At 36.6% G+C, this 26,369-nt stretch overlaps 1 protein-coding gene across 2 annotated transcripts in view; it reads right to left on the bottom strand.

The window, feature by feature from the left end:
* The window catches only part of SEM1 (SEM1 26S proteasome complex subunit), a 41,987-nt gene extending 16,386 nt beyond the window's left edge, over positions 1–25,601 (bottom strand). The window contains exons 1-3 of one of the 2 annotated variants that reach the window (XM_023224870.3): positions 25,395–25,601; positions 9,942–10,035; positions 3,590–3,793 (exon numbers count right to left, since the gene is read on the bottom strand). In XM_023224870.3, coding sequence (XP_023080638.1) covers positions 3,751–3,793; positions 9,942–10,035; positions 25,395–25,470 — 213 coding nt within the window. In that variant the 5' untranslated portion in view covers positions 25,471–25,601 and the 3' untranslated portion in view covers positions 3,590–3,750. Of the gene's footprint in view, positions 1–3,589; positions 3,794–9,941; positions 10,036–25,394 lie in introns of those variants that run through there. The other variant, XM_026449320.2, reaches the window with a different exon arrangement.
* Positions 25,602–26,369: the final 768 nt, after the last annotated feature.

Here is a 26,369-nt window from a genome sequence, read left to right as displayed (position 1 = left end):
ATTCTTCTCAGCACCACATCACACTTATTCCAAAATTGACCACATAATTGGAAGTAAAGCACTCCTCAGCAAATGTAAAAGAACAGACATTATAACAAACTGTCTCTCTGACCACAGTGCAATCAAACTAGAACTCAGGACTAAGAAATTCAATCAAAACCGCTCAACTACATGGAAACTGAACAACCTGCTCCTGAATGACTACTGGGTACATAACGAAATGAAAGCAGAAATAAAGATGTTCTTTGAATCCAATGAGAACAAAGATACAACATACCAGAATCTCTGGGACACATTTAAAGCAGTGTGTAGAGGGAAATTTATAGCACTAAGTGCCCACAAGAGAAAGCAGGAAAGATCTAAAATTGACACTCTAACATCACAATTAAAAGAACTAGAGAGGCAAGAGCAAACACATTCAAAAGCTAGCAGAAAGCAAGAAATAACTAAGATCAGAGCAGAACTGAAGGAGATAGAGACACAAAAAACCCTCCAAAAAATCAATGAATCCAGGAGTTGGTTTTTTGAAAAGATCAACAAAATTGACAGACCGCTAGCAAGATTAATAAAGAAGAAAAGAGAGAGGAATCAAATAGACGCAATAAAAAATGATAAAGGGGATATCACCACTGACCCCACAGAAATACAAACTACCATCAGAGAATACTATAAACACCTCTACGCAAATCAACTAGAAAATCTAGAAGAAATGGATAATTTCCTGGACACGTACACTCTTCCAAGACTAAACCAGGAAGAAGTTGAATCCCTGAATAGACCAATAGCAGCCTCTGAAATTGAGGCAACAATTAATAGCCTGCCCACCAAAAAAAGCCCAGGACCAGATGGATTCACAGCTGAATTCTACCAGAGGTACAAGGAGGAGCTGGTACCATTCCTTCTGAAACTATTCCAATCAATAGAAAAAGAGGGAATCCTCCCTAACTCATTTTATGAGGCCAGCATCATCCTGATACCAAAGCCTGGCAGAGACACAACAAAAAAAGAGAATTTTAGACCAATCTCCCTGATGAACATCGATGCAAAAATCCTCAATAAAATACTGGCAAACCGGATTCAGCAGCACATCAAAAAGCTTATCCACCATGATCAAGTGGGCTTCATCCCTGGGATGCAAGGCTGGTTCAACATTCGCAAATCAATCAACGTAATCCAGCATATCAACAGAACCAAAGACAAGAACCACATGATTATCTCAATAGATGCAGAAAAGGCTTTTGACAAAATTCAACAGCCCTTCATGCTAAAAACGCTCAACAAATTCGGTATTGATGGAACGTACCTCAAAATAATAAGAGCTATTTATGACAAACCCACAGCTAATATCATACTGAATGGGCAAAAACTGGAAAAGTTCCCTTTGAAAACTGGCACAAGACAGGGATGCCCTCTCTCACCACTCCTATTCAACATAGTGTTGGAAGTTCTGGCTAGGGCAATCAGGCAAGAGAAAGAAATCAAGGGTATTCAGTTAGGAAAAGAGGAAGTCAAATTGTCCCTGTTTGCAGATGACATGATTGTGTATTTAGAAAACCCCATCGTCTCAGCCCAAAATCTTCTGAAGCTGATAAGCAACTTCAGCAAAGTCTCAGGATACAAAATTAATGTGCAAAAATCACAAGCATTCTTATACACCAGTAACAGACAAGCAGAGAGCCAAATCAGGAATGAACTTCCATTCACAATTGCTTCAAAGAGAATAAAATACCTAGGAATCCAACTTACAAGGGATGTAAAGGACCTCTTCAAGGAGAACTACAAACCACTGCTCAGTGAAATCAAAGAGGACACAAACAAATGGAAGAACATACCATGCTCATGGATAGGCAGAATCAATATTGTGAAAATGGCCATACTGCCCAAGGTAATTTATAGATTCAATGCCATCCCCATCAAGCTACCAATGAGTTTCTTCACCGAATTGGAAAAAACTGCTTTAAAGTTCATATGGAACCAAAAAAGAGCCCGTATTGCCAAGACAATCCTAAGTCAAAAGGACAAAGCCGGAGGCGTCACGCTACCTGACTTCAAACTATACTACAAGGCTACAGTAACCAAAACAGCATGGTACTGGTACCAAAACAGAGATATAGACCAATGGAACAGAACGGAGCCTTCAGAAATAATGCCACACATCTACCACCATCTGATATTTGACAAACCTGAGAAAAACAAGAAATGGGGAAAGGATTCCCTATTTCATAAATGGTGCTGGGAAAATTGGCTAGCCATAAGTAGAAAGCTGAAACTGGATCCTTTCCTTACTCCTTATACGAAGATTAATTCAAGATGGATTAGAGACTTAAATGTTAGACCTAATACCATAAAAACCCTAGAAGAAAATCTAGGTAGTACCATTCAGGACATAGGCATGGGCAAGGACTTCATGTCTAAAACACCAAAAGCAACGGCAGCAAAAGCCAAAATTGACAAATGGGATCTCATTAAACTAAAGAGCTTCTGCACAGCAAAAGAAACTACCATCAGAGTGAACAGGCAACCTACAGAATGGGAGAAAATTTTTGCAATCTACTCATCTGAGAAAGGGCTAATATCCAGAATCTACAAAGAACTCAAACAAATATACACGAAAAAAACAAACAACCCAATCAAAAAGTGGGGAAAGGATATGAACAGACATTTCTCAAAAGAAGACATTAATACAGCCAACAGACACATGAAAAAATGCTCATCATCACTCGCCATCAGAGAAATGCAAATCAAAACCACAATGAGATACCATCTCACACCAGTTAGAATGGCAGTCATTAAAAAATCAGGAAACAACAGGTGTTGGAGAGGATGTGGAGAAATAGGAATACTTTTACACTGTTGGTGGGATTGTAAACTAGTTCAACCATTATGGAAAACAGTATGGCGATTCCTCAAGGATCTAGAACTAGATGTACCATATGACCCAGCCATCCCACTACTGGGTATATACCCAAAGGATTATAAATCATTCTACTACAAAGACACATGCACACGCATGTTTATTGTGGCACTATTCACAATAGCAAAGCCTTGGAATCAACCCAAATGTCCATCTGTGACAGACTGGATTAAGAAAATGTGGCACATATACACCATGGAATACTATGCAGCCATAAAAAAGGATGAGTTTGCGTCCTTTGTAGGGACATGGATGCAGCTGGAAACCATCATTCTTAGCAAACTATCACAAGAAGAGAAAACCAAACACCACATGTTCTCACTCATAGGTGGGAACTGAACAATGAGATCACTTGGACTCGGGAAGGGGAACATCACACACTGGGGCCTATCATGGGGCAGGGGAGGGATTGCATTGGGGAGTTATACATGATATAAATGATGAATTGATGGGTGCTGACGAGTTGATGGGTGCAGCACACCAACATGGCACAAGTATACATATGTAACAAACCTGCACGTTATGCACATGTACCCTAGAACTTAAAGTATAATAAAAAAAAAAGAAAAAAAAAGTTTCATAATATGCAATTTTACCATCTATATATAATAAGGTTTTGGAAAATCATGAGAAGAAGATTGATTAGAGGCAAAGATTAAGACTTCTGAACAAAACAAGATTATATCAAAACATTTATTTTTTGTGTTACAAAAACACAAATAAATCCAAGCAGATAATGAAATAAACACATTTTTTTAGTGTCCCATCCTGGGTTCTCTGTCCTAGAATTTATTAAGCAGGTCAGGTTTAGGGTACTTCAACACTTCTTCTGGATGCTATGAAGTCTCCATCTTATAACCATGTTTCTCTAGTTCAGCTCTACGATAAAACAGAAAGAACATCACCAGGCATTCTTTAATAACATTCCTTCAGAAATAATACAGTAAATAAACAAATAAACGAGCTACGCCTGAGACATCAGTTTACAATACCACTGAATAGTTTTATTTTTGTTTCTGAAGAAAAAACTACGTAAGAAAATTGGATATGAGTCAATATAATACTTAAAATTTTGCTTTTCCCATTAGTTAACTTATATTTTATCTTCCTTAATTGTCTTATAACTCTATTTGTAGAAGAAATGTGAAGGAGTTACTGCTAGCCTTCAAATACTTTCCAAATGCCATATGAATGTTCTGTTCCTAATATATATTTAAACATAAGTTTTGAGACTAATTAACCTCAGGGAAAGTACACATCACTATCAAACCGGATTTTATAATGATCATTACAGGTATTATTGTATTACTGTTGTATATGCAGAAAGAATAAACAGATTGCTTTCCATATTGACATATATCTATTGCTCTAACCAAAATATATACATATATATTAGTAATCAAATTTAAAAGTGTGTGAAAATTTTCTGCATTAACCATATATGTAAAATAAATACAAAAAATAAGTCATGGAATATTAAACAAGACTTTATTTTCCTGATTTTAAGTATGAATGAAAATCCCAAAAGTTTATACTAGCATGAACATACAAACATAAAGATACTTTTTTTAAAGTTTCAAATAATTTTTCCAATCTAAAGATTAGTCATATATTGAGAATGTCATCTGCAATTGTTGATCTGCCTTAAATAAAATATTTGTACAAAAAAGTTTAGCTATGTCATCAACTTCAAACTATTTAAACTACCATTCCAAATATCACCACAACTCATTTGCCACAATTCAGATAAAAGTTTATGACAAAATTATTAGATGGCTAATCCATGATAAAACACTGAGTAAATTTACAGTATGATTAATATGCTTTACATCATTACATACAATAAGACAGACATTTGTTCTCAAGTAAATTTGGCTTAGACACCACCACACTATTCCAATGCAAACACACGACGGGAATAATGTATAGTATTTAGTATTCATTTCTCAAAACTCCTTTGCTTTCCTAAAATTTTTAGTTATTTAGAATACAAACAGTGAGCTAATTTCCATAAATTATATCAAGGCCATAGACTGTTCAAATGAATCATCCTTGTCTTCTGCTAGGGTATAGTATGGGCTGGTGGTATACACACTGGATTAGGAGTCAAGAGCTCAGTGCAAGTCTCTGACTCTGGCCCTTCCTTTGCTAACAAACTGCTTCCTTTGGGCCCTTCCTCCACCCCTCAGGAAACTGGAGATTAATCTGCCCTTCATTTATAACAACTTATCTCCATTGTTTTGAGAGCTAAACGAGAGAAAGTTATACAAATGTAATGTAGTATACATTAAAATAAGAATCAAGGCTGAAAGATAAGCTAAAAGATTCTATTTCTGATGATCACAGAAAATTCAAATGTTTCATACAAAAACTCTTGTTGCCAGTCTTTGGGGAATGTGGTAACTGTCTTTGAATCTTATCTCATGCTAAAATTTTACACTTTACTCTGTAGCATATTCACTTTAACAGCAGCAAGAAAACAAATGAACAAAAAAACCCCAAAGTTCAACCTACAATTTAAGTAACAAGTATACCAAATCTATCCTTCAGGTTTGTGTCTATTGGCCTTCCTAATGGGAGGTGGCTGGTCATCAAGTGGCTGTATAAATTGTTTACGAACACAAACGAGATGATGAAATGCTTCTCTATCAGCTAAATTCTTAGAGAAGATGAAAGATTCTTTGCTAGAATTTAAAAAACCAAAAGAAAAAAATAGAGGCCACCAAGTACAAAACAAAAACACTAATAATCATGAGGCTGCTGAATGGAAAAATCAACAAAGACAAAAACAGAAAACCCCAGCACAACTGTAATATCATACAACACACACAGTGAACATACACCATCTGAAACAAAAACAGCAGCAGTCTTTGTGCAAGAAAATAAGAAAAAAGACTAATGGCCACTAGTAGGTTTGATAAGTCCTCTTACTATCCAAGAAACTACTCAGCTTTATGACAATGGCTATATCAGATTTGGTAAATCAGGAATTATACTGGCTTTTTTTATCAGATTTGGTAAATCAGGAATTATACTGGCTTTTTTTTTTTTTTTTTTTTTTGAGACAGAGTCTCGCTCTGTCGCCCAGGCTGGAGTGCAGTGGCGCGATCTCAGCTCACTGCAAGCTCCACCTCTGAGGTTCACACCATTCTCCTGCCTCAGCCTCCCGAGTAGCTGGGACTACAGGCGCCCGCCACCATGCCCAGCTAATTTTTTTGTATTTTTAGAGTAGAGATGGCCAGGATGGCCTCAATCTTCTGACCTCGTGATCCACCCGCCTTGGCCTCCCAAAGTGCTGGGATTACAGGCGTGAGCCACCGCGCCTGGCCTATACTGGCTTCTTAAAGAGTTTTTATGTAAGACATGAAATAGGGTTGAGAAAATCATACTACTACCTATTTCTCCTAATATATAAAGAAACAAATGATATCAGAAGCCGCAAAAACAGAATGACTTCGAGTTACCTAGAAGCACAAACTGGCCTTACTCTTTCTACTTCTATCTGTTAAAGGTAATTACACGGAAAGAGAAAGCAGAACGTGGAAAGTGGGTGGCCTGCTACATGGATAGTTTTTATTTAACACACACCATAGTCTGAACACTTTACACATATTAAATCACTTAAATCTTATAATAACTCTAGCAGTAAAGCACTAATTATCATCTGAATTTTATGTGTGAGAAAAATAGGTCACAGAAAGGCTAAGTGACTTGCCCAAGGTTCATATGGCTAAAGAGGAGGCAGATCTTGGGTTGGAACCCTGGCAGTCTGATTCACACTCGAGTCTGAGATGCCTCTCCACTGTTAAATAGGATTAGGACAAAATAACATCAGAAAACAGTAAACCCCATTCGTTACCATGGCTTATTGATACTATGTTAAGGGTTTCCATGTACTTTACAGAAAAGATTAGGAAGAATAACTTTGTGTGAGTTTTTTAATCAAGATAAATTTTTTAAAGCAAGGATTGTCGGAGGCTGTGTTATTCAATGTGGTAGTCATACGTGGCTATTTTAATTAAATAAAACAAAAAATTCAGTCCCTTAGCTGCACTAGCCATATTTCATGTGCTCAATAGCCAAATGTAACTGGATTGCTTGTATACAGCAGCTTCTCGAACATTTCCATCACTACAATAAGTTCTATTTGACACCACTGGCAATGTAGCAACAATCTTAGTGAGGAAGAAACTCATGACTCAAATAGGGAAATAAAAAGAAAAATCTTATTCACTAATGGAGGCATCAAGATTTATATACCTCAGGCAAAAAACCACCACCAAAAACAACAAAAATAGATTGATATACCTACAGAAATCCACAAACCTAAAGGCAGAAACACAACAGAGTACATAACAGCACTGTGGGGGTGTATAATAAAAACAGTAAGCCACAAAAATATAATGTTCTATTTCAAAACCAAGAAAAAGGCAACATGTAATGATGTGAAATCTAATTATCAACACATTTACTACCGAAAGTTTCTTGGTAAAAATTACAGTATTCAATAATGTATCAATTAGTTTTAAGAGGAAAGTACTAATGAAAGACACAAAAGAAACAAAACTTCAAAGGAATTTGACTATTTTGAATGTCAAAGGAAGAAAACTTATTTAGCCTCAATTTAAAAATGTCAAAAACATACCAGGAAAAAAACTCTGACATGTGATTAAGAACACAGAGTAGGGATCAACAGCATTTGGAAGACCTGAAAATAGTCTAATAGCATAACGACGCTAAGGAGGAACAAAAGGGAATGCATATTTTTCAAAAGCTAGTAGGGTGTTCTATAACATGGCTCATTTTTTGAAGGAAATAAAACAAAGACAAATGTAAAAAGAAAGTGCATGAGCTCGTACACATAGAATTAATCTGATCCTCGAAATAAACTGAAATCTGTAAAAAGAAGAGAAGGGGCTTTTAAGAGCCATATATTGATCATAAAGAATGAAAAAGAGCAGGTCCAATGCTTGGAACAGATGATGTAACATTAACAGATTTTTTTAAAAAGGCAGGATTATTGTTCAACAGCTATAATTTTTATCTTGTCCATAAAACTATACAAGGAAAAACAACATTATTAACACAAAATTGAAAACTTATTAAGACAGGTAAGATAACTGCATTAAAGCAGTTTAAAATCTCAAGGCTCTGGATAATTACATCTCAGGGTACTGGAAGAACCAAAAGATGTCAAAAATCAGTCAGCAATATTTGAGAAACGGATGAAAAATTGTAGAAGTATCAGTATAACAGTGAAAGGTAAATTGTACTATTTCTAAAAAGGAGAATAGAGTAAATGGGTAAAATTATTATCAGTCTCCAGCAAAATCCTTAATGTCTTTAAAATATAGAGCCAATAAAAACAATGCAGTGTAGGAGCTGGTGCTACTGCATCACTATTAGAAATCAAAGTTTAAAAATGTATTATAAACTATTTCACTTTCTGTTTGTACAAGCTTATTAGACTAGTAAATGAGAAGATTGGAATACATACATCTTCTATATCTTTACTTGAGCAAAGTATATGACAGTCTATTTATTCTTACAGCCAAGACAGATAAATACAGGCTGAATCAAAATAAAATTAGGAGGGAAAAAAGTCTCTTCAACAAATGGTGCTGGAAGAACTAGACATCTATATGCAGAAAAATGAGCTGAAGCCCTATTTCATAACATATAAAAAAATTAACCCAAAGCAAAGACTGACATGTAAGAGCAAAAACTACAAAACTCTTAGAAGAAAACAGAGATAAATCTTCACTACCTTGAATTTGCCAATGAATTATTAAACATGACACCAAAAGCACAAATAACAAAAGGAAAAATAGATTAAAATATGGCTATAATTTAAAACAAACAAAGAAAAATAAGTTTTGGCAAGGATGCGGAGAGACTGAAACCTTCACACCCTACTAGTACGAATGCTAGTAAGGACATAAATTGTTCAACTGCTGTAGAAAACAGTTTGGCAGTTCCTCAAAAAGTTAAATATGGAACTAACAAATGACCCAACAATTCCACTTCTGTTTATATATATATAATTTTTTTTCAAAAGAATTGAAAACAGGTACTCAAATATATGTACATGTATGTTCAAAGCATATTCACAATAGCTACAAGGAGGAAACAGTCTGAATGTCCATCACCTGATGAATATATATAAAACGTGGCAAATCCATATAGTAGCATATATTGGAATACAATATACAATATGGAACATGTACATGGAATATTATTCAGTCATAAAAAGGAATGAAGTACTGATGCATGGTACAACGCGAATGAACCTTGAAAACATTATGCAAAGTGAAAAAAGATACCCACGCAAGGTCACAATATTATATGATTTCATTTATATGAAGCATCCAGAATAGGCCAATCCTTAGAGATAGAAAGCAGATCAGCAGCAGCCAGGGATTAAGGGAAGAAAGAGTGTGGAATGATTGCTTAGTAAGTACTGTTTCCTTTTGGGATGCTGAAAATACTGGAACTAAATAGAGATGATGGTTGCACAATACTGAGGATGTACTAGAAGCCACTGAACTGTACACTTTTAAATGCTTAATTTTATGTTATATGAATTTTACCTCAATAAATAAACGAAGTCAGGTAGATTTACACATGAATATGATACAGTACATTCCCACAACCCCAATCTCCATTCCAGTTTGAGAATCACCAGTCAATTAGGTCCCAGCACTCTATGATTCTAATTTCTGCTGAGTTATTTGATATTGGTAGAAAATTAACATTGACAGAATTAAATTCCCAAGGATGAGAAATGGCAAATATGCTTCTATTTTACTACCTTTATAGAAAGACCAGAAAGAATAAAATTCGTAGGCAATTACTCAAAGTGTTCACGTTTGGAATCACAGGAGATGAAGACAATATGTCTTACTTTACACAGTTCAAAGACCTATTTCAAAGATTAAGTAGCTTTTAAGAGGTTAATTATCTATGTAAATTACATATTCCATGCTTATAATACTGAACTACAATAAAAATCTGGCTTAAAACTTACCGTAACTGATTAGAGAAATCATCCTCTACATTGTCATCATCCCAATTATCCTCCCAGACATGTGCATCTTCATCTTCATCTAAGCCAGCCCAGTCTAAAAATAGAAACAGATGCTGTCTAAATATTTCTCATACATTATTTCCACAATTACAAAAACTTTGAAAAGCTTGCTACTGAACACTCACAATTCAAAACAGCTAAAACTGTATCTATGGAAAATGGTATCTTCCTTAAATCTGAGTTTATGCTGTCTAGTTCTCTCAATTCTTCAGTTTGCAGATAATCTGAAATAGAAGTTAATACAAAAAATCCTACCTGCCATGAAAACTTACAATTTCAGGAGGACATTTACTTTACTGATTTTTCTTTGTACTCATTTTTAGAAGGTCTACTTCACAATCTTTCAAAACACAACACAAAGCAACCCTAAAGCAAGTTGAGTGGCAGGAAGATACCAGAGTGAAATTCAAAACTGCAAAACACAAGGATAACTTATATACAAATATTTAAAAGTAGACCAAACTGTAAGCCACCATTAGTATCTGCCTAATATAACTGATACAAAATTTATATTTTTAAAGGAAGAATAAACATAAATATGCATAAAGAAGAATATTGTAGTTTTTAGTTTTCTAGATTTTCTTCCTCCCTTTGGTAGTGGTAGAGAGGAGGTTAAGACTGAGATTTCAGCTTTTGTTTAGAATGGTGAGAAAGTACATACGTATTACCACTATTCTCTAACCTCAAATCTCAAGCTCTAAATATGCTATGTGGGTTGAGCCTGGCAATAGAAATTATCTATTTTATAGTTATTTTAAGGAGTCTTTATAAAGATATCTAATGGAGTTTTATGTTACAAAAAAATAATTTAAATAAAGACTAGATACTACGTTCTTAAGGGGGTGACATAACTCAAAATCACAACACAACTGTTTCAAGGTTCTAAGACAACAAGCAGATTTTTCTACTCAGCTTGAACCACTTCCAACTAACCAGCTTCCTAAACTGTTAAGTAGGTCGCTTCCATCTGCACTGGTCCCTAAAAAGGAAATAATCATGTGTCAAAAGATTCAAGCCAGAAATATAAAATAATATTTGACACTTTTCTGCTAACCTTGTAAGTCTTTGAAAAATACTGTAGAGTCTTATCTTTTAAAGCAACTATCTTTTAAGAAACAAATTTTTTTCATCTAATTATGATTTGATTCAAAATGTTAATTTCAACAGCTATTAAGTGATGTCTTCAAGTTGACTGTACTTCTTTTAACTTATAGAGGGGAAACAATATTTAAGAATGGTACAATTTTTTTTTTTTTTTTTTTTTTTTGGAGACAGAGTCTCGCACTATCGCCCAGGCTGGAGTGCAGTGGCCTGATCTTGGTTCACTGCAAGCACCACCTCCTGGGTTCATGCCATTCTCCTGCCTCAGCCTCCCGAGTAGCTGGGACTACAGGTGTCCGCCACCACACCTGGCTAATTCTTTTGTATTTTTAGTAGAGAGGGGTTTCACCATGTTAGCCAGGATGGTCTCGTTCTCCTGACCTCGTGATCTGCCCGCCTCGGCCTCCCAAAGTGCTGGGATTACAGGCATGAGCCACTGCGCCCGGCCAATTTTTTTAGTTTATAAAGTTAAACTCTGATGATCATTTACAACAAAGATAAAGCATCTCTCCCTCCTCTAATAACCATCTCATGCTATTTTCATGGCAGGGAAAGGAAAGGAAAAAGTAGAGATAAAGTCCCAGGAAAAAGGAACTGGCTCATGAAGAGGGGGAAAAAGAATACTGTGAGCAACATTTTAGGTAGAACATATAAAAAAGATTCATAACAATAGCTCTATATTTCTTTGATATTACTATAGAGTACTTCATAGTTATGACACTACTGAGTGAACAAGGATGAAAGAGCTGGCCAAATTCTTCGTTAATTATCTGATAAATCTAGATAAACTCTGTAGCCTTAATACTGTTATCCTAAGCAGTAAGCAGCACTGATGTCTATGTAATAGCATACCATCCTTCCAATTATCATAGATGAGGAATCTGAGAAATAGCCTCTTTTCTATTACAACTTATTAAGCAGTTAAAATTAATACAAGCACTATTAAGAAAAACAGTGCTAACACTGACAAACCAGAATCTATAATCTATTTTAGATAGATATTTTAAAGAGTTTATTAACCTGGATTATGTACTTAACTATATTACACAAAAAGCTTACGTGATAGTAGGTATAATGCCCCAAAATAGTATTTCCAACACTTACAAATTCTCCACAGTATACATACATGTTACAATATATGTAAGTTATAATACATACAAACTCAATGTATAACATGAAAAAGCTGTAATTATTGTAATCTCTGGGTTTAGCTGACATTTTCTTGGATCTCTGAATTGTGCTTTAATTTTCAACTGTAACACTACACTGACAATCAAGCAATTGTAATCACTCAGTTTTAAAGGGTTAACTCCAGAAATAATTTTTAAAAGGACAAAATATAACCAAACAATGACATACCCATGATACCTGATATGCTACCTCATGTCTAATGCCATCCTTCAATATGCGGATGGCCTTATAAAGCATACACTTTACCTTAAACACTAAATGCATTGCCAGAATTGTGATTAATTATGTAAATAACCACAGCTGTATTTACTTCAATGTGTATGCCTCCAGATGTGTATTGGTTAAAAAAAAAAAAAAAACTACATTTTAAAAAGTCAGAATTGGAAATAACCAGTAACAGATGCCTTATATGTAAGTTTCTAGCAATTCTTATTTTAGACGTTGTCCCAAATTGGGCTTTCTTCACTTTGGCTAGTTGAGAATTACATCTGTGACTAGCTTTAAATTTAAAAAATCTGAGCTATCCAAGATCTCACACACACTTCACCTAAGTATCACCTTGACATTTAAGTACAAAAAGAATTTTCTCTCAACTTAGAAAATTCTTTTAATACTTACTTTCCCCTACTCTGCAAGATACATTTCAAAATTTCTGAAAGGCATGAAATACAGCATTTTTGAGAAAAGTAAAAAGGAAATTCCACTCATACTAAATAGGGTTGCAAATGTTCTATTCTACACCAATTTCAAGAGCATCAAATTCTTATTCCATAACAATAAAGGTATTCTGAATACAAACAACCTAATCTCCAACCAAGTTTCTTCAAATACAAAACATGCAAGTATATACAGAACATTACATGAAAAGAAAAATACTAAATTGAACGTTCACCATCATAGGTGTGTGTAAAAGAACAGCAATACTTACAAACAGCATCATTATACTCATGAGTATGATAATGAAGCCACACCATATCTAGTGATTCTGAGATAAATTTACAAGTGCTGCTGCTGAGGGAATATGAAACAAATTATTTTTTTTCAAAATTTCACTTCTGTAGGTTATCATAATGCAAACACGCGTATACCCCGCAGATCTAATGTCTAGTCAGTGACTGAGAAATCAATACCTAGCACCGCACCACTTTACTACTATATTTTCTCTAACAAGGACCAAAAATGTTAGTGAAGAACTTCAAACAAAAAGCAAGTCATAAACAATGTTTTTATCACCAGGCTGTTGGTGAGCTTTCAGTTATTTGCGGCAAAGAGTCTGAAACAAAGGATCAAAATAACTTCATAATCATTCATAACTATTCTTACATTTTTTAAAAAGGAAATCCAAACCCAATTATTTTCATCAAGAATTAAAAAAGATTAAGTCTGACAAAATGGTTCCACTTTGTTGGTTCTGTTATGTTTTTTTTTTTTATACTTTAAGTTCTGGAATATATGTGCGGAACGTGCAGGTTTGTTACATAGGTATACATGTGCCACAGTGGTTTGCTGCACCTATCAACCCATCATCTAGGTTTTAAGTCCCACATGGATTAGGTACTTCTCCTAATGCCATCCCTCCCCTTGACCCCCATCCCCTGACAGGCCCAAGTGTGTGATGTTCCCCTCCCTGTGTCCATGTGTTCTCATTGTTCAACTTCCACTTGTGAGTGAGAACATGTGGTGTTTGGGTTTCTGTTCCTGTGTTAGTTTGCTGAGAATGACGGTTTCCAGCTTCATCTATGTCCATGCAAAGGACATGAACTCATCCTTTTTTATGGCTACATTGTATTCCACAGTGTATACATGCCACATTTTCTTTAACCAGTCTATCATTGATGGCCATATGGGTTGGTTCCAAGTCTTTGTTATTGTGAATAGTGCTTCAATAAACACACATGTGTATGTGTCTTTATAGTAGAATGATTTATAATCCTTTGGGTATAACCCAGTAATGGGATTGCTGGGTCAAATGGTTATTTCTAGTTCTACACCCTTGAGGAATCACCACACTGTCTTCCACAATGGTTGAACTAATTTACACTCCCACCAACAGTGTAAAAGCGTTCCTATTTCTCCATATCCTCTCCAGCATAAATTTTTAAAAATTTATTTGTTTTTTCTTTGGCTTCTTGAACCTAGTAGATTTGTGGTTTTATTTTTAATTCCATAAAATTCACAAAAGCCATTACTCTTATCTTTTCCAAGCCCTCATGCCCTAGATTCACCTCATCTCGGTACACTCATTCTGATCTACCCTTGACATTACTGAGTCAAGGGTATCCAATCTCAACTCTACCATACATATTCTTAGACATGCATGGGCAAAATCACAACCCCAGATTTCTTCTTATTCTCAACACCCATATCAAATGAGTTGCTAATGCTTCATCACTTCTACCTCCCTTACTATTGTGGCATCATTCTCTTCACTTCATTTCTAAGAATAATTTATCTCGGCCTTAGTCCTCACCTGAGTTATTTCAACAATTTGCTAATTAACCTCCCTGACTCTAGTCTATCTTTTCAAATTAATTCTGCTGGGTTAATGTTTCAGCATATTGTCTAAAGGAAACTTACACGTATCACTGTCATAAGCAAAACAAACAAATGAAACATTTTAAAAACCACTTCTCATCTAGTTAAGGATTTTAAGTCCAAACTGGTCAGAGGCTTAAAGCTTTCCATGCTTAGGCCGCAAACTACCTGCATTTGCAACTACTATTTCACAAGCAAATACAATATACACACACATTTATTTTTTACTTCAAAGCACCTACACCCTTTCCCTTCTTTTGAAAACCTCTGGTCAGCTGCAGTGGCTCAGGCCTGTAATCCCAGCACTTTGGGAGGCCAAGGCAGGCAGATCACCTGAGGTCAGTAGTTCAAGATCAGCCTGGGCAACACGGTGAAACCCATCTCTACTAAAAATACAAAATTAACCATGCATGGTGACACATGCTTGTAATCCCAGCTACTCAGGCTGACGCAGGAGAATCGCTTGAACCTGGGAGGCAGAGGATGCGGTGAGCCGAGATCGCGCCATTGCACTCCAGCCTGGGCAACAAGAGTAAATCTCCGTCCCCCACCCAAAACAAAAACAAAAACAAACAAAAAAAACCCTTTCCTATTTGAAAGCCCCATTCAAAGGCTGCTACCTCACACTGTACGTAACTGGAAGTAATCTTTTGAACTGCTACTGCACTTTACTACCAGTTGAAGGAAACCAAATTACATCTTACCCAGAAGCCCAACAGGTAAGAGAAACAAAGGCAGTGTTGCTCTGGTTTAATTGGGGGTTGGGAGAAAAGGGCTTGGAGTCCCACCCCAAGATAAGCCCCTCCAAAATACTAAAGCACTCTAGCTTGGTGTTAAAACCACTGATCCTTCTCTCTCTTGACAACTACTACTTACTAAGTTCAAAGACAAATATCTATAGAAGTCAAATTTGCCTCAGGACAGCCTCTAATTAACTGTGACCTTGGGTAAATTAAATTTTGCTGAGCCCTAGGTATAAAACTTATACCTCAAAGAGCTATGAAGCCTCAATGACACTGTGTATGTAAAGCACTCAGTACTGATAAATGGCAGCTAATATCATTCTCTCCGTACTTTTCACTACCAGATTTATAGGAAACACTCAACAAATACATGTCAAACGAATAAATCCTTTATTACATGGTAATTATGGAAAGGCAACTTGTGGGATGAGGGAGATGAGTAGAGAAATATGTCCTAGAATATAAAGAAAACAATTTCCACCAAATATTACATGTACAACAGAGTACACAACCAGACAAAGGATTAACGATATTTGGTAAATTTTAAATACTTATGAAGAAGAGTACAGTCGTCCCTCGGTATACTCGGGGTACCTGTTCCAGGACAGCCCAAGTATACCCAAATCTATGCATACTCAGGTAACATGGTCAGCCAAGTGGTAGTCAGCCCTCTGTACACGTGGATTTCATTTCCCGCAAATATCTTATTTCCTTTTCCCATTTAGTTGAAAACAATCTTTGTATAAATGGACCCTCACACTTCAAACCATGTTGTTAAAGGATCAACTGTACACGGTTTTTGAAACTTTTATTTTCTTCTCAATGTTTTCACAGTTCATCACATCTTTCAATGAGTAATGTTTAACAACCAAGTAGTAACATTAAACACTACTTAAACCACAATTGCTTACTGCTTGCTCATTCCATAGAACCAATGAAATAGCTAACCAAACAGTTTTTCAAAGAGTTTTTCAGTGTTTAATTTCCTGGTTCACACCTCTCACTATCCCTTCCCAAGCACCAGCATCTTGATTTGGGGGTTTTTCATTCCAATCTGTGTGTACCCCTAAATAATGTATACTACTATTTTATGTGTCTTTCTATGAATAACCACATTATTGTTTAAGTACTTGTGGAAAAACATTTAATGGCAATTTTTTTTAATTTACAAGTTTCTAATACTGCAAAGTAAGTCAATTATCAAATAACTCACTAATTTAACAATCTTAATTTTGAATATATTCAAAATTACTAAATACATGTCAGACATAGCTCAAATTCTAAATAAAAATTAAACATCATCCAAAATCCAAACTCCTAAGTACATTAGAGGGGAGAGAAGAAAGGAGACTAATGTTTACTGAATACCAACTTCGTGCCAGACTCTGTTTACATATGCATCATTATTCTGGGCTAAATCGTTGTACCCCTGCCCCTCCATCCCCCCCAAAAAAATTATTATGTTGAAGCCCTCATCCTCAATATGACGGTATTCGGGAGGTAATCAGGACTGAATGAGGTCTTGAGGGTGGGGCTCCCATGATGGGATTAATGACTTAAGAGATACCAGAAAGCTTGCACTCTTTCACTCCACCACAAGAGAACACGGCACAAAGGCAGCCTTGTGCAAGGCAAGAAGAGTGGCCTCACCAAGAACTGTATCGACCTACACTTTAATCTTGGACTCCACAGCCTCCAGAATGGGTGAGAAAATAAATCTCTGATGTTTAAGCCACCCAGTCTATGATATTTTGTTATGGCAGCCCAGGCCAACCATTACAATAATGTAATCCTTTCATGACTCTAATAAATATTATTAGCCATATATTACAGATAATGAAAGTGAGTATTAAGATGGTAACAGCTCAGAGAAAAACATAACGGTTAATCTTACTTAAAAAAACAATCCAAATCAAAATGATACAATTTTACTTTTCATTCATGAGGTCAGTAATGACTAAAATGTTTACTATCTAGTGCAGCAAGCTTATGAGGGAAAAGGTGAACTGTAGATGGAAACAAATTGGCATAACCCTTCTCAAAGGCAATTTGAGAGTTATCTGTCAAAATTTAAGACACGCCAGGTCTAAGATGAGGTGTCTAAGCCCAAGCAGAGCAAGGAGGGAATTCGTGGAGAGGGGCAGCATGGTGTGGTTGGTGTGTCAGAGCCTGGCCAGAACAAAGAAGTCACCCACACTAGAGGAGGAGAGGGTGGCCTGGCATAAAATGTGGAGCCCACGTGGGGCGAGAAGGGCATCTGCTGGGAGCAGCAAAGATTGGTTAGGAAGGGGGATGAGCAAATAGACAATACATTGAAGATAATGGAAGCCAGGTTTCTCACTATTGAAGGGAAAAACAGATGTAGAAAGGGAAAAATCTAGAATGAATCCAGTGGTGTTGAACTGCAACTGGAGACATCTGTGTGAACCCATGGTTTTATACATATACATACACACACTCCTGTACATCCCTAGCTCCTTCCATTTAGAGGGTCTGGAAGCAGGAATATCCCAAACGCAATAAACATAAGCAGAGTGAAGACCTTGCCTTCTAAATACCATTCTCCACTAAAAAGAAACCACATTGGAGAAATGGCTGACTTCAGGTATAAAATTAGTTTGGAATACACTCTGTGCTAGAATGCTAGGAATTGCACAAAGAATAATGGAGACATGGCAAAAGCACATAGAAGACAGCCTGAAGGGGTTCCGCATGTTCAAATATGGGACAATCTGAGAATCAAAATAATAGTTACAAATTATAACCTACTGAGTCACAATCCACTAGTCCACACTGCTATATATTGTTTAAAAAAGGAACAAGTTACAAGTTTGATGATCACTGGAATACTGTATTTACATATTTTCAAAGTCCCTCCCCCAAAACTGCCTATTAGAAGGAAAAATTAGTAACCTAACAATGGAAAGTCCTAACAAGCACCACCTTAATAGAGTGATCGAAGTGAACATCCCCAGTAATGAAACAAATGAGAATAATGTTCTACCTAAAAAGACGTCGTAAGAACAGAGCACCAGGACTATAATGTAGAACTTCTATCATGAGGAAATAGGCACAGTTGAGGAACATTCTACAAAATATCTGGCCTATAGTCTTCTAAAGTGTCAAAATCATGAAAGTTAAAGACAAATTGAGGAAACGTTCTAGACTAAGGAAGACTAGAGAGACATGAGAAGATAATGTAATCCATGACTCTACAGTAAGACATTATTGAGACAATGGGAGAAAGTTGAAAGGGATCTGTGGATCAGATCATACAGGCTGAGTATCCCTTATTCAAAATGCTTGAGACCACAAGTGTTTCAAATTTTATATTTTTTTGCATTTTGAAATATTTGCATTATATATTTACAATTGGGCATCCCAAATCCCCCAAAGTGAAATTTCATTTTGGTACTAACAAAGTTTGAGATTCTAGAGGATTTCAGATTTGGGATGCTCAACCTATAGTAATGCATCAGTGTGTTAATTTCCTGATTTTGATGGTTGTCTTGTGACTATGTCCTTGTAGGAAATACACATTAAAATACTCAGGAGTGATGGTCATCAGGTTGGCAACTTATTCTCAAATGGTTTAGAGAAAAATGTTTGTACCGTATTTTCAACTATTCTGTAAGTTTGAGATTATTTCAAAATAAAAACTGTATTATAAAAAGAAATAAAAATGAGTCTGCCAATTCAATTTGGCAATTTCCTCTCTAGGAGTTTATCTTATAGATTAGCACACACACAAAAAGATGTAAACATATTCACTATCTGTAACAGAAAAAAAAAAAACCAACACCCAAGCAACAAAAACCCTAAAGCTGTAAGGTTATTCACTGCAGCATATTCCTTTTTTTTTAAAGGCTAGGTGCGGTGGTTCACCTGTAATCCCAGCACCTGGGAAGACTGTGGTGGGAAGATTGCTGAGGCCATGAGTTCAGTACCAGGCTGGGCACACAGTGAGACCACATCTCTAAAAAACAATTTGAAAAAAAAAAAAAAAAATTAGGTGAGGTGGCACATGCCTGTACTCCCAGATTCTAGGGAGGCTGAGACAGAGGATCACCCAATCCTAGGAGTTCAAGGCTGTAATACTCTGTGACACCACCACTGCACCCCAGCCTGGGTGACAGAGCACCAGAGCAAGACCATGTGTCTTTAAAAAAAAAAAAAAAAATTACACACACACACACATATATAAAAGAACCAAAAAAACCCCTTATATCTATCAAGAAGGGACTAGTTAGACTATCTAAGATGCACACAATGAGGGCATAAGGTAAATTTTTATATTGATGCAAAAATGTACTAGAGATACATTAAATAATAAAAATCAAGTAGGAGGAAATAGTATATATAGTATGTCTTCTGTGTGTGTATTTAAAAGATATATACACACAAGTACAATTTATAAATACACTCTGGAAGGATACTAAAGAAAAGAACATTTAACATTGGCTATCACTGAGGCATAAATAACTTTTTTGGAGAATGGTGGAGGGAAACTGTTTTTACTTTTTAATTTATACACTCATAAGTTTAAATTTTTACCATAACCATTTACTTATACAATTATCCTATATAATATACTATGAAAATATTTTAAAGAGGAAGTTAAGTAACTAGCATGAGGTGACAAGCTGAAAGTTTATGAACAGTAGATTTGAATCTAGGCCTAATCCTAGATTCATCATGCTTATTCTATCCTGGGGTTCAAAAACTTTCTTCTTGCACACAATTATCAAAAATGGACATTCAACAGGTACTCTATGAATCATTATACAGATTACGTATTTTTTCTTAAAAATTTTTTAGTAACGAGTTCTCCATTTCTTGCTACCACCATGTAACTAATTTAAATGTTTGATGGTCATGTCCACTACATTACATTTAATAATGCAAAAACAGCAAAAGCCCTTTTTGGCACTAGGTAAACTGACTACTAGCATGGTGTGTGACACTATCAATACTGGTCACATCTATCTTCTACATTTAAGATTCTAAGGAATCCTCCTATTCAATGTTTAGTCCTGTTGGTATACGATGTTCACATAAATATTTCTCAATAGCATTTTTCACAGGGCAGTTCTTCCTCATGCAGGCATGAATATAAAATCCTTGACCTCTACCCACTAAATGGTGGCAGTTTTCCTATACTCTTACCTGTCAAGTCAATGTGACATCCAAGAACACTCCCTTGGTTAAGAACCACTGTAAGATGTCATACTTTTTAAGGCACAGGTGATAGTGCCTCATTTTTTCCAGAATGCTGGCAGCATTAGGGGATTACTAGTCTGTTGTCTGCCTCAACAGACAGATTCCCATCATAACACTGTATTATCCAGAAATTTCTGAAGGGGCCAGAGGGCAGAGAGGTGGGTAGTATTCTGCTCCTGATTTCTTCAGACTATATAGCAATTTCACCTAATACAGAAAAAGTACAGAATACTTAGTATAATATCACTCTTGTAAATGCTATTGCTGCTGCAGGCAAACTCAATTTCATTGTAAATATTCTAAAACAGCTTCTCTCTCCAAAACAAAAAACAAAAAAACTTTCAATTCTGGCACAGGAAGAGAATAAAAGAATCTAAAGGAGCACTTGTTCTCTTCCCTCTTTTACTAGAATCTGCATCTAACTGTCAGAGAAACTAATAAAAATATTTTTAAAATATTTTAAAACTCTTGGCCAGGCGCGATGGCTCAAACCTGTAATCCCAGCACTTTGGGAGGCCAAGACGGGCTGATCACAAGGTCGGGAGATCGAGACCATCCTGGCTAACACGGTGAAACCCCATCTCTACTAAAAAATACAAAAAACTAGCCGGGCGAGGTGGCTGGCGCCTGTAGTCCCAGCTACTCAGGAGGCTGAGGCAGGAGAATGGCATAAAGCCGGGAGGCGGAGCTTGCAGTGAGCTGAGATCCGGCCACTGCACTCCAGGCCGGGCGACAGAGCGAGATTCCGTCTCAAAAAAAAAAAAAAAAAAATTTAAAATTCTTTCAATAATTTGATATGAAAAAGTAGTCAAAGTTTTAAATAAATTATAGATTACTTCAGTTTTTGACTCTATTACCACCAAATCTTCTCTAGGCTTTTAAGTCGCCCTCTGGTCCTAAAATTCCAACCATTTCAAAGCTCCCCAAATCATATCAAAATCAATCACGTCCAGGACCTTGAATGTCTTCCTAATAAAGGTGGTTCTAAATCAGTTTAAGTAGTCAAGAAGTTGGAGGCTGTATATTACAAAGATCCTAAACATGATTTTTTTAACAGCTCCTGCTTAATGACCAGTAGATTACACACCCACCAATTAGAAAAATTGTGAGGAACTGCCAATGTAGCACCAATTCACAGGCTACAGAATGGGGGAAAAAAATAAAAGCAGCATTTGTACCTTCAGAGACTCCTTCCAGGTGTTGCACCTTACACTGAAGGGCTATTGAGAAGAAACTATGCTGGACATGGTGGCTCAAGCCTGTAATCCCAGCACTTTGGGAGGCAGAGGTGGGCAGATCACCTAAGGTCGGGAGTTCAAGACCGGCCTGACCAACATGGAGAAACCCCATCTCTACTAAAAATACAAAATTAGCCGGGTGTGGTGGCACACGCCTGTAATCCCAGCTACTTGGGAGGCTGAGGCAGGAGAATCGCTTGAACTGGGGAGGGGAAGTTGCAGGGAGCCAAGATCACGCCACTGCACTCTAGCCTGGGCAATGAGAGTGAAACTCCATCTCAAACAACCAAAAAAACAAAAAAGAGAGAAAGAAGAAACAATAAAAATTCCCTTTCCTTAAAATGATTAAATGGACATCCTACCAAACAAATTATTATACAAGATGGATGTAGCAACGCCACTTCCAAAAGGAAGACCCACTCCCAAAAGAAAATCTGTTAGTCAAACTATGAGTAATGACTTGCATGTGGCAACCTCTCGGAGCACTGAGACTCAACAAAGCCTTTGAAAGTACGATCTGTTATATACACTGCAGAGATGTTCACAGGCTGCCTTAACAACAGCAATTTTAATTTGTATCTGTTAGTGAATTTGTCAACGGCATACTTACAAGAAAAATAATTTTCCAAAGTACGGAAAGAACTTGAAAGTAAATCAGGGCATTAATAATTGAAGTGAAAACTCAGATACCAAAATATTGAAAATAGGTCACTGTTCAAAGTAATACTTTTCAAACTTTAATGTGCAAACATATCTCTTAGGAATCTTGGTAAAGCCCACACTTACTAAGTAGGTCTAGGTTTGAGGAACGATGAGATGTTGCAATTGTAACAGGCTCCCAGGCAATGCCAGGTCTGCTGTTTCATGGATCACATTTTGAATAGCAAGAGACTCTAAACCTTGACTAGACCAAAACATGTCAGAAATGTAGATTCTCAGAAAAGAAATAATTATTTGGTGATATTTTCCTAAGTTTGTTCTTCTTTAGGTTTTGTTATTCATCAGAACAATTTTCATGAGTAAGTAGTGACTGGTTTCACCTTGTGGGCTGATTTTCTCACTAACTTAAGAAAAACCTCTCCAAATCATAAACCAGAGAAGAGAAACTTGAACAAAATAAAGACATTAAAAATGTTTCTCATTCTAAAATGGAAAGTTTCCTGAATGAATTAATTCTACACATTTATATCTGAAGACAACAAACATTATGTAAGGAGACCCATAAATGGTCAATTACTTAATGTTAATAAACCAGTCTGTTGTGAGTCCTTTGTCCTTAGAATATTTTCTTTGCTTTTCCTTTTACCTTTTTGTTTTGTTTTACTATATAACTACTGACACTTTGAAAAATTGCTGCTCACAGCATAAACTTAGAACAAGCACAAACTACACTCGCAAAAGCTGATGAAAGTTGCTGAAAAAAATCAAGTGTACCATCAGGTACATAGTTATCTCTAGATCGTTTTTAAGCAGTCAATTATCAACTAACTACTCATTTTAAATGCGGGTTCATTCATCATTCATTCAACAAGCATTTATTGACCACCTACTCTGTATTAGGCACTCTGCTAAATGCTGCAGATAAAGTCTGGATCAGAGAGATAGACCTTTCAGATTCTGGCTTGGACATAATGGCAAGTTTGTTTGTTTGTTTTTCTTTTTGTCTCTGAGCCTCCATATTCTCAGGGTGATAGTGATAATTAGATTATATAATGTAAATAGAGTGCCTAACATTTCACCCTGTATATGATAATGAAGAATGTTATTTGAAGTATGAAGTTTGAGTAAGAAGATCGTACCTTCAACAGGCCAGCTTTCTACGACACAGCTCTACGTTGGCAGATTATGAAGCAACTTGAAAGTGAGCTAAAGAAAACATGACTGAACAGATAAATCCATTACCAAAACAAAAAACTAAGAATGTCTACAATACATAATGAATTCCAGAACTGAAAAGAAATGTGCTTTGGGTTAGTTTACAAGTTTCTGTAGCATGTACACTAATGTTCTCTTCCACTAAACAAAGTAACAGTACATTATAAATAGAACAAATGTTCCAGCTATGTGGTTTTACGTACAATAGGATCATGATAGAGTATACAACTTGGGACAATTTTAGTGTAGTAGTAATTGCTTGATGCAACAGGATGTGTACCCCATTAACCACAATTCTCTTTCTACCACCTTCAGAAAGTTATCTCCTTTTCTTATAAGGTAAATATTTACAAGTCCTACTCATCAACCATTAGTCAATAAAGCAGCCGATTTTGAAAACCTAACTGGCAACAGCAATCTCACAAACAGAAGCAGTACAGCTAAAGTTAAGAACTTTGGTGTCAATCAGAACAGGTGTCCCAAATCCAGTTCTATTGTTTCTAACTAGTTATGAGACATCAGGAAAGTTTCATTCCGAGCTTCAGTTTATCTAAAGAATGGTCTAGCATCTACTTTGTATATTTATGAAAGTGGAATATGCTATTACAAGTAAAGCACTTAGACAAGTTCCTGAAAACAGCAGCCACTCAAGAAATGTTAGCAATTTGCTATTACCTACAATGAAAAAACTAAAGGTCTTTAGTTTTGAAACTAGAAAAAAAAAGGGGGTGTTTTTAATTGAAAAAATATATATATATTTAAAAATACATATTTTATTTTTGTAGAGACACGGTCTCGCTATGTTGCCCAGGCTGATCTTGAACTGCTGACCTCACGTGATCCTCCTACCTCGGCCTCCCAAACTGCTGGGATTACAGGCGTGAGCCACCACACCCGTCAAGTTGTAGGGTCTTATAAAGCATTAAGTTAGGTCACAGTTACATGACAAAAATGGTGAGGAGCAGGAGTAAGGCAATAATGTGTATTAAGCACCCAATATCTTACCCTTCTATCCTACTTAATCAGGCTTCATTTGTAACATCCTAAAAGTTAAGCAGCATTGGCGTAACTACAGACAATTCAATTCTGGAAAGCTTTAAAGGCAAAGAAAGACTGCTAAAACAAAAAGAAAAGAAACGAAAAATAAAAGGAAGTTATGTAGACTTGAACTAAAGTTTAAGTGGTGAATAACCCAGATGAACAGTAAAGGGACCAACCATCCCAGACGCGGGGCTCTGGGTCCAGACTCACGGTGGCTCCTCCCAGTACGGAAGCTGAGGCCATTGGGCCTCGCCAGTGAGTCCCAGCGCGACACCCCGAACCCGAAGCCGGGGCGCCACTGATGGATGAGCGTTAGCGCCTCGAGTGCCGGCCCTGGGAGTCCAAACTTCCCGCCGGTGCCCCCAGCTGGGCCCCACCGACCGAACCACCTCCACACCGAGGCCTGAGTCACCGTCCGCGCGGCACAGAAACCGGGGCACAGCGGTTACCTTCGGCCGGGAACTCTTCAAACTCGTCGTCTTCCTCTAAGAGACCTAAGTCTACGGGTTGCTTTTTCTCTGACATCTCGACCCTCCGCGCCGACCACCTCCCAGATCAGCAGGAAAGTTAGAACCCTCACTCTTCCTCAAGGAAACGCCACCGTCACTGCCGCCTCCGAGGCTGACGCTACCATAGAGACTCGGGGAAGGAACTACGGGAGCAGCGCGAGGAATGCTGGGATACTGGAGGTCGGCCCAGAGCTCCCTGCGGGTTTAGCGCTTTTTCCGAGTTTTTATATATATATATATTTTGTCTCTACCATGTTAATCGGACTCTCTGAATTGCCAAATTTGAGATCCGTGTAGTTTTCCTGACTATAAAAGACTCATAATGTGTAAAACAAGCAAAAAACCCTTTACTTAGTTTGCAACCGAGGAAGGAACTCTAGAGAGACTACAGTATGACTGCAAGCATTCATCAGCCCTTCACATACATTATTACCTCCAGTCCTTAAGCCAGTTCCCTAAGGATGGTATTAAATGTCTCCACATCACAGAAAATTCACGTTCAGAAGGAAGCAACCGAAGTTACTCAGGTAGTGCTAGAGAACCAAAATGCAGATTTTTTTGCCTGGCTCCAATCTCCAGACTTTTCCATTAGGCAGTGTTAATAAGGTCTTAGAATTATTTTGTGGTAAATAGCTTTTTAAATAGAATTTGTGTGGCGTGTATGTGTGTGTAGTAACTCTAGTTTACAGGTTATTATACAATAATACTATTTAAATATGGATTTGTGTAACATTTTATGGTGCTCAAAATATATCATTTAGAATTGTTTGAATAGCATTTGAATATCATTCTGAATACAGTAGTGAACTTCATGGAACTCTATATATAATATATGGATGTATATGGATGAATATTATAGAATATACATACACAAATTGGGTATTATTGTAAATTTTGATACATGTTCCAGATTAT

The sequence above is a fragment of the Piliocolobus tephrosceles genome, chromosome 8, assembly GCF_002776525.5.
Source record: "Piliocolobus tephrosceles isolate RC106 chromosome 8, ASM277652v3, whole genome shotgun sequence".
Lineage (NCBI taxonomy): Eukaryota > Metazoa > Chordata > Mammalia > Primates > Cercopithecidae > Piliocolobus > Piliocolobus tephrosceles.
The sequence above is the reverse complement of the archived record's forward strand: the minus strand, read 5'-3'. Positions and strand labels throughout refer to the sequence as shown.